Source organism: Salvelinus sp. IW2-2015, linkage group LG18 (genome assembly GCF_002910315.2).
Source record: "Salvelinus sp. IW2-2015 linkage group LG18, ASM291031v2, whole genome shotgun sequence".
Taxonomy (NCBI): Eukaryota; Metazoa; Chordata; class Actinopteri; order Salmoniformes; family Salmonidae; genus Salvelinus; species Salvelinus sp. IW2-2015.
The window spans coordinates 47,596,560-47,606,337 of NC_036858.1; the positions used below are offsets into that span (position 1 = coordinate 47,596,560).

A 9,778-nucleotide genomic window follows, 5' to 3' on the forward strand; every position below is an offset into this window, starting at 1 on the left:
AAAGCCATGACATCGTTTTATGGAATTGTCCAAGCTGTTTAAAGGCACAGTCAACTTAGTGTATGTAAACTTCTGACCCACTGGAATTGTGATACAGTGAATTATAAGTGAAATAATCTGTCTTGTAAACAATTGTTGGAAAAATTACTTGTGTCATGCACAAAGTAGATGTCCTAACCGACATTCCAAAACTATAGTTTGTTAAAAAGAAATTTGTGGAGTGGTTGAAAAACAAGTTTTAATGACTCCAACCTAAGTGTATGTAAACTTCCGACTTCAACTGTACATGCTAGCACATAATGCCGAAATCCCAAATATTTACCACAAAAAACAAGCCAATCAAATTCATGGTTACTCAAAGTTCTTTCAACCATCCGTTTATCTTTATTCTGACCGGTTATGGCTTTGTCAGGCTTTCTCTACCTCTCCACCCATCCATCCATCTCTCTCTCTCCCTCGTCCCTGCCTATCCAGATTTCACTCCGACAAATGGACACTTTGAGGAGCAATGGGGTATGGATTGGAGGAATTGGATTTGAAAGGTAAAGTGTCTGAGGACAGCATTACTGTAGTGTGTGTGTGTTGTGTGTGCGTGTGGGTACATTTGTGTTTGCGTGTGTGTGTGTGTGTTTGTGTGCGTGTGTGTAGAGACTGTCGAGTTGACTGTTTTCTGTGAGGCTGCCTGCCATCCGGACAGCTCTTCTCAATGGCACATTAAAGATTAATAGCTACTATAAATACTCTGTTATAATGTACTCTGGCCATACGTCATGTCTGAGATACTGTACAAGCAGTTTAAAGAAGGCAGAAATGAAAAAAAACACAGAAGCCCTAAAATATGACCATGGTTATGTTCCAAATAGCACCTTATTCCCTACAAAGTGCACCTCTTTTGACAAGGGCCCACAGAGCTCTGGTTAAAACTTGCATCCCATTTCTGTGACCAGGACGTGATCAGACAACCTTATAGATACAGTTATCTTATAGATAGAGTCATTAAAACTCGTTTTTCAACCACTCCACACATTTCTTGTGAACAAACTATAGTTTTGGCAAGTCGGTTAGGACATCTACTTTGTGCATGACACAAGTAACTTTGCCAACAATTGTTTACAGATTATTTCACTAATAATTCACTGCATCACAATTCCAGTGGGTCAGAAGTTTACATACACTAACTTGACTGTGCCTTTAAACAGCTTGGAAAATTCCAGAAAATTATGTCATGGCTTAAGAAGCTTCTGATAGGCTAATTGACATAATTTTAGTCAATTGGAGGTGTACCTGTGGATGTATTTCAAGGCCTACCTTCGAACTCAGTGCCTCTTTGCTTGACATCATGGGAAAATCAAAAGAAATCAGCCAAGACCTCAGAAAAAGAATTGGAGACCTCCACAAGTCTGGTTCATCCTTGGGAACAATTTCCAAAAACCTGAAGGTACCACGTTCATCTGTACAAACAATAGTACGCAAGTATAAACACCATTGGACCATGCAGCCGTCATACCGCTCAGGAAGGAGACGCGTTCTGTCTCCTAAAGATGAACATACTTTGGTGCGATAAGTGCAAATCAATCCCAGAATAACAGCAAAGGACCTTGTGAAGATGCTAGAGGAAACAGGTACAAAAGTATCTATATCCACAGTAAAACGAGTCCTATATCGACATAACCTGAAAGGCCGCTCAGCAAGGAAGAAGCCACTGCTCCAAAACCGCCATCAAAAAGCCAGACTACGGTTTGCAACTGCACATGGGGACAAAGATTGTACTTTTTTGGAGAAATGTCCTCTGGTCTGATGAAACAAAAATAGAACTATTTGGGCATAATGACCATCGTTATGTTTGGAGGAAAAGGGGGGAGGTTTGCAAGCCGAAGAACACCATCCCAACCATGAAGCACAGGGGTGGCAGCATCATGTTGTGGGGGTGCTTTGCTGCAGGAGCGACTGGTGCAATTCACAAAATTGATGGCATCACGAGGCAGGAAAATTATGTGGATATATTGAAGCAACATCTCAAGACATCAGTTAGGAAGTTAAAGCTTGGTCGCAAATGGGTCTTCCAAATGGACAATGACCCCAAGCATACTTCCAAAGTTGTGGCAAAATGGCTTAAGGACAACAAAGTCAAGGTATAGGAGTTGTCATCACAAAGCCCTGACCTCAATCCTATAGAAAATGTGTGGGCAGAACTGAAAAAGCGTGTGCGAGCAAGGAGGCCTACAAACCTGACTCAGTTACACCAGCTTTGTCAGGAGGAATGGGCCAAAATTCACCAAACTTATTGTGGGAAGCTTGTGGAAGGCTACCTGAAACGTTTGACCCAAGTCAAACAATTTAAAGGCAATGCTACCAAATACTGATTGAGTGTGTGTAAATTTCCGACCCACTGGGAATGTGATGAAAGAAATAAAAGCTGAAATAAATAATTCTCTCCACTATTATTCTGACATTTCACATTCTTAAAATAAAGTGGTTATCCTAACTGACCTAAAACAGGGAATTTTTACTAGGATTAAATGTTGGGAATTGTGAAAAACTGAGTTTAAATGTATTTGGCTAAGGTGTATGTAAACTTCCGACTTAAACTGTACAGTGAATGCAATAATCTACCTTACGAACTCAGACTGAGAACAATTCACACAAAAGGCCTCCTAAAAGATTGAAACGTTGGGCCTGGGGTGTTCAACAGTAGCTGTGTCACATACAGTGACTTCCTAGCCTGCACTTCATCATGGCGCGGGTAACACTTTATTTTACAGTCCTGTTTCACCTGGGTACATTTGGCACCAAACAGAAAAAACGAATTGCAACAGGACGGGATGACCTGCATCTGTCCAATAAGAAACGTTGTAAAACTTTTTCTATTGCGTGCCCTAATGAACACGATCCTGATATTTAGTCAGTAATTTTGCCGTGTCTCTTACCTGCAGACTTGGGCGTGAACTTGTCTCTGTTAGCAGCACACACAGCCAGCAGCCTGTAGCCTAGGTCCAGGTCAAAGCCTTGTTGGGCTGCCACACGACTCACCACCTAGAGGGAGGGATAGAAAGAGGAAAGGGATGGAGGAGAGGGATGGGGAAGAGGGAGGGAGAGCAAGAGACACAGATGAAGAGGGGAAGAAAGAGGGGGAGAGAGAAATAAAGAGAGAGGGTAAGATATAGAAGGGAGACGGGAGAGAGAAAGAGAGAGAACAATCGATAAGTAACCAGAACACTACTCAGTGAGCAACCACAGAATTATCAACACAGTAAGTAACTATCTGCAACATATTCAGGGGTATTTGTGTGGAAGCTAATCAAAACGGTTACTATTTGAGCTTTTGAATATTTCAGATCTAAGAGAGACCAGTGGGACAGGTAAGGTACATCCCAAAATGGCACCCTATTCCCTATATAGTGAACTACTTTTCACTACAATATGTTTGTTCCATGTGTTGCCATTTATCATGAAAGCACGATAGAAAGTACCCTGACTCTCCTTAGCAAACAGTTATAATCTTATGCCTGCTAAACTAGTAAATGCTTGTGTCCCACTAACCTCCTAACCCTGATGTTCTGTTATCGAATAATGTGATATTTGGCTCTGGGTTCCCAGAATGAGATTATGCTGGAACAGGTTTATGAGGTGAACCATGATGTAAAAAGCCTTGTTGAATCTATTGTAGCACGCACACACAGACGGGAAATTAAAATATCATCAGGAACATTGTTTGAGCATCTGTTAAAAACTACAGTCATCAGATGATTCAGTAAACTCACAGATTTAGTTGTCAGACTGCTTCCGTAGTCTTGGATATACCAGACCTTGGAGCATTGTAAGTTAGGCAACAGCACAAGGTATGGGGAGGATGTCGGCTTCTCTCTGACATTTTGAAAGGGAGAAAAAATCTGGGGAGACAGACAACTCCCAACAAATTATGAGTTTGGGTTGTCGGGGCTTGAAATGCGGGCAGGAATTGTGCTCATGTGTAGCATGGGGCAACAAGCGGATACGCCAGTGACGTTACCGGGTGACATGCTTCCCATTTCCGACTGGTCCTCTCTGTCTCAACTGCTGGAACTTCTACAGACGGTTAAGCTGGAGCATTGGTTCTACACTGCCGGAAGCAACCCGGAGAGACTAGAGAGAGACTGTAGCGAGACTACTGCTTCCTCATCACCACTGTCCTAGAAAAAACACTGTCCTAAGATGTGTTCAGAAGGCTCGATCTGAGCAAAGCTCGGCACAGATTTGCTAACCTTCATCATCGACTCAACCTATAGACTGAGTAATGTTTAGATAACACATTTTAAAAACGAGTGGAAACTAGAGCAAAAACTAGTAATCCTAAACCAACACTTGTACTTGACCCAGCTTTAAGAAGCTTTAAAAGTGACTTCCAGAATGATGAGTTTGTCCATTTACAATACACACGCTACACACACTAGGCCTACAGATGCTATCCCTTCAGTTTAACACAACATTCAGAAATTCTGTTAAAAATAACGTCTCTCAATTTGTGCTCTTCCTCCCCGGGAAGGCCTGCACGCTCCAAGACGTCTCCGTCACAGTGTGGCCTGCACCCTCCCAGAGTGCAAAGAACCTTGGCGTGACCCTGGCAAACAGCCTGTCGTTCTCTGCAAACATCAAAACAGTGACTCGCTCCTGCAGGTTCATGCTCTACTATCGCTCCACTTTCCCTGCACATTGGAAATATGGTATTGGAACTGACCCTGGATATACACTGAACAAAAATATTAACACAACATGTAAAGTGTTGGTCCCATGTTTCATGAGCTGAAATAAAAGATCCCAGAAATGTTCGATACGCACAAAAAAAAGTCACAAATTTGTTTACATCCCTGCTGGTGAGCATTTCTCCTTTGTCAAAATAATCCATCCATCTGACAGGTGTGGCATATCAAGAAGCTGATTAAACAGCGTGATCATTACACAGGTGCATCTTGTGCAGGGGACAATAAAAGGCCACTCTAAAATGTGCAGTTTTGTCACACAACACAATGCCACAGATGTCTCAAGTTTTGAGGGAGTGCGCAATTGGTTTGCTGACTGCAGGAATGTCCAACAGAGCTGTTGCCAGATAATTGAATGTTAATTTCTCTAGCATAAGCCACCTCCAACGTTGTTTTAGAGCAGTGGTTCCCAAACTTTTTATAGTCCCGTACCCCTTCAGAAATTCAACCTCCAGCTGCGTACCCTCTCTAGCACCACGGTCAGGACACTCTCAAATGTTGTTTTTTGTCATCATTGTAAGCCTGCCACCCACACCCTATACAATACATTTATTAAACATCATGTAACGAGTGCGCTGAGAGTCGGGAAGCAAGTTCAGGGAGTGAAAACATTTAATTAATAAATAAACAAGAAACACGAACAGCGCGCCGACATGAAACAGGAACAGAGGGCAGGTAATCAAGGAGGTGATGGAGTCCAGGTGAGTGTCATTATGCGCCTAACACTGGTGACAGGTGTGCGCCTTAATGAACAGCCTGGTAACCTAGAGGCCGGAGAGAGAGCACACGTGACACATAAGAATGTGAGTTTTTGTCACAACTCGGCTCGTGGGAAGTGACAAAGAGCTCTTATGGGACCAGGGCACAAATAATAATATAATAATAATAATCAATAATTTTGCTCTTTATTTAGCCATTTTACATATAAAACTTTATTTGTTCATCAAAAATAGTTTATAACTCACCACAGGTTAATGAGAAGGGTGTGCTTGAACGGATGCACATAACTCTGCAATATTGGGTTGTATTGGAGAGAGTCTCCGTATAATTTTCCACACACAGTCTGTGCCTGTATTTAGTTTTCATGCTAGTGAGGGCTGAGAATCCACTCTCACATAGGTACGTGGTTACAAAAGGCATCAGTGTCTTAACAGCGCGATTTGCCAAGGCAGGATACTCTGAGCGCAGCCCAATCCAGATATCTGGCAGTGGTTTCTGATTAAATTCAATTTTCACTGTACCGCTTGTTGCAATTTCGATGAGGCTCTCTTGTTCAGATATCGGTAAGTGGATTGGAGGCAGGGCATGAAAGGGATAACAAATCCAGTTGTTTGTGTCATACGTTTCGGGAAAGTACCTGCGTAATTGCGCACACAACTCACTCAGGTGCTTCGCTATATCACATTTGACATTGTAAGCTTGAGTTTATTTGCACACAAAAAAATCATACGATGGAAAGACCTGTGTGTTGTCTTTGTTAATGCAGACAGAGAAGAGCTCCAACTTCTTAATCATAGCCTCAGTTTTGTCCCGAACATTGAATATAGTTGAGGAGAGTTCCTGTAATCCTAGCTTCAGATCATTCAGGTGAGAAAAAACATCACCCAGATAGGCCAGTCGTGTGAGGAACTCGTCATCATGCAAGCGGTCAGACAAGTGAAAATTATGGGTCAGTAAAGAACTTTAAGCTCGTCTCTCAATTCAAAACAACGTGTCAATACTTTACCCCTTGATAACCAGTTTTGTAAAAGCTTTACATGGTCGCTGCCCACATCATTGCATATTGCAGAAAAAACACGAGAGTTCAGAGGCCTTGCTTTAACAAAGTTAACCATTTTCACTGTAGTGTCCAACATGTATTTCAAGCTGTCAGGCATTCCTTTGGCAGCAAGAGCCTCTCGGTGGATACTGCAGTGTACCGAAGTGTCGTCGGGAGCCACTACTTGCACGCGAATTACCACTCCACTATGTCTCCCTGTCATGGCTTTTGCGCCATCAGTAGAGATACCAACACATCTTGAACACCAAAGTTTGATGTCACAAAGCTGTCCAGTACTTTAAAAATATCCTCTCCTGTTGTCCTGGTTTCTAGTGATTTGCAGAAGAGGATGTCTTCCTTAATTGACCCCCCATAAACGTAACGGACGTAAACCAGGAGCTGTGCCAGGCCCGCCACGTCTGTTGACTCATCCAGCTGTAATGCATAGAATTCACTGGCTTGTTTTAAAACATCTCCTGCCATGTCACTGATGCATTGTGAAACAGTGTTGTTTGATGAAGGCATTGTCTGTATAGTTTTTTTGGCCTTTTCCCCAGCACTGTCCCAGCCATATCTGTGGCATAGCAGGAAGAATTAAGTCCTCCACAATAGTATGGGGCATGCCTGTCCTAGCCACTCGGTAGTTCACCATATAAGACGCTTCTAGGCCGTTCTTATTAATGGTATCTGTTGCTTTTATACATGTCTTACTACTCAAAAGTTGGTTTAATTCTCACTCAAAAAACTCCCGCAGCTTATTTTTCAAATTGGCATGTTTTGTTTCTAAATGTCTGCACAAGAGTGAAGGTTTCATCGAGTTGTGAGATAGTACTTCTGCACATATAACACACTGTGGCTGAGGAAAGGCACTACTCCCAATATAAGTGAACCTCAAATCAATGTAGTTCTCATCATATTTGGGGCAGCAGGTAGCCTAGTGGTTAGCGCGTCAGACTAGTAACCGAAAGGTTGCAAGATCGAATCCCGAAGCTGTTAAGGTAAAAATCTGTCGTTCTGCCCCTGAACAAGGCACTGTTCCTAGGCTGTCGTTGAAAATAAGAATTTGTTCTTAACTGACTTGCCTGGTCAAATAAAATAATATTTGCACCTCTTCGAAGGTTTTCTGATCCACACCCCTACCTTTTTTTAAGGTTCAGTATCTGTGACCAACAGATGCATATCTGTATTCCCAGTCATGTGAAATCCATAGATTAGAACCTAATGAATTTATTTCAATTGACTGATTTCCGTATATGAACTGTAACTCAATAAAATCTTTGAAATTGTTGGATGTTGCGTATATATTTTTGTTCAGTACTTTCTCATGTTCTTCTTATTTCTTATATTATTTATCGTGTTTTTGATCTACCTTATGTTATGTTTTAGTTCTACATTGATATTGATTACTGCATTGTTGGGTTTAGAGCTTGCAAGAAAGGCATTTCACTGTAATAGTGCACATGACATTAACATTTTTCACTTTTCATCTCCCGTCTGGACTACTGCAATTCGCTAATGGTTTGTGCCATCAAACCCCTGCAACTCATCCAGAACCCTGCAGACCGCTTGGTGTTCAATCTTCAAGTTCTCCCATGTCACCCCCCTCCTCCGCACACTCCACTGGCTTCCAGACAAAGTTTGCATCCACTACAAGACCACGGAACTTGCCAACAGAGCAGCAAGAGGGACTACCCCTTCCTACCTTCAGGCTATGCTCAAACCCTACACCCCAACCCAAGCACTACGTTCTACCACCTCTGGTCTCTTGACCCTCCCACCCCTACGAGAGGGCAGCTCCCGCTCAGCCCAGTCCAAGCTCTTCTCTGTCCTGGCATCCCAATGGTGGGACCAGCTTCCCCCTGAAGCTAGGAGAGCAGAGTCCCCGCCTATCTTCCCGAAAACATCTGAAACTCTGCCTCTTCAAAGAGTATCTTAAATAATCCCACAGTGTGTGTGTGTGTGTGTGTGTGTGTGTGTGTGTGTGTGTGTGTGTGTGTGTGTGTGTGTGTGCACAGACAGTGAAGCGTGACTGGGGCTTTAACCTCGGTCACAGGCCCCTGAAGGCCTGAGCAGCTGCTTCACTTCGCCGTCGCTAACAGTAACAGTAACCATAACTGAGGCTTGTGATCGGTTGACACGGGAACGGGGGGATGTGATTGGCCCATAACCATAACAGAGGGCTGTGATTTGTGGACACAACAGAAGGCTGTAATTGGTTCATAGCCCTAATGGAGAGCTGTGATTGTCTGACACAACCAACAGAGGGGTGTGATTGGTTCGTAGCCGTAATGGAGACTTGTGATTGGCTGAGACGGTCAGCGCGGGTCTTCTTACCGTTAGGCATCCCATGAGGCTTTGTTCAAAGGGTCTCTGAAAGGCTCGGGGATCTCCGCACCAGTCCAGCAGCTCTGTCGCTGCTGTGTGGAAGTTAGCCGGGTTCTGTAGGTGCTGTCGGACAAACGAGAGAAAAACTGGCTGTTAGAAATATCTCACTTCATAATAAATGTAGCTGGAACCATCGTCATCATTACGTAGACATGGGTTTTTTTAGGAGGAGAGATGGATGAAAAGACAAGGGTCAGGAGAGAGATATGAAGAGAGGAAGGTACGACTAGAGGAGAGGATTAGGTGGGTGAGTGTGAGGGCATTACCAGCAAACTTTGATGCATTGTTGAGCAGGGTATAGGTTCTATACCCACAATGCATCAGGGCCTGAGTGGGCGTTGCTGGTAGGGGGTGAGGGTCCTTACAGGCTATTCTCTAAAAGAGACCGCCGTCAATCTTAAATTACTGGGGTACTGGGCTTAGGCTCGAGCAGCGGAGATTTCTGTGTGCTGACATTCACTTTCTCTCTTCTTTCACAGAGGTTAAAGACGGTTCATTCTATTCTCTCGCTCTGTCTGCACACTACTCAGCCTTGAAGAGCACAATGAGGGGTATTAAACTAGGCCTCTTCCTCTCTTTCCTTCTCCTTCTCTCTCACTCTCTTCTCTTCCTCCATTTCTTCCTCCCTCCCTCTCCGTTTTTCTCCCTCTACTTCTCTCGTTCTCTCCCTATCTCTCTCACACTACCCTTCTCTTTAGCTCCTTCTCTCTCCCTCTCCACAGCTCAGGAGGTGAATGGCTCTGTGCTCTGGCTTGTTCTAGCTGAGGAGATTGAGCCCCATTTAAAAGCATGTATTATTTTCATCCTAGCTGAAATGTGTTCTTCAGTGCTAATGTGTGTGTGTGTGTGTGTGTGTGGTGGTGTGTGTGGTGTGTGTGTACCTCTCCTCTGCTAGGAT

The 9,778-nt window shown here is 43.5% G+C and overlaps 1 protein-coding gene across 6 annotated transcripts in view; it reads right to left on the bottom strand.

Annotated features, from left to right (window-relative positions):
• The window catches only part of zmiz1a (zinc finger, MIZ-type containing 1a), a 213,517-nt gene that overhangs the window by 37,203 nt on the left and 166,536 nt on the right, over positions 1-9,778 (bottom strand). For all 6 annotated transcript variants that reach the window (XM_024007207.3, XM_024007209.3, XM_070448556.1 and 3 more), the window contains 2 exons: positions 8,830-8,943; positions 2,928-3,033 (listed from right to left, as the gene is read on the bottom strand). In XM_024007207.3, coding sequence (XP_023862975.1) covers positions 2,928-3,033; positions 8,830-8,943 — 220 coding nt within the window. The remainder of the gene's footprint in view (positions 1-2,927; positions 3,034-8,829; positions 8,944-9,778) is intronic.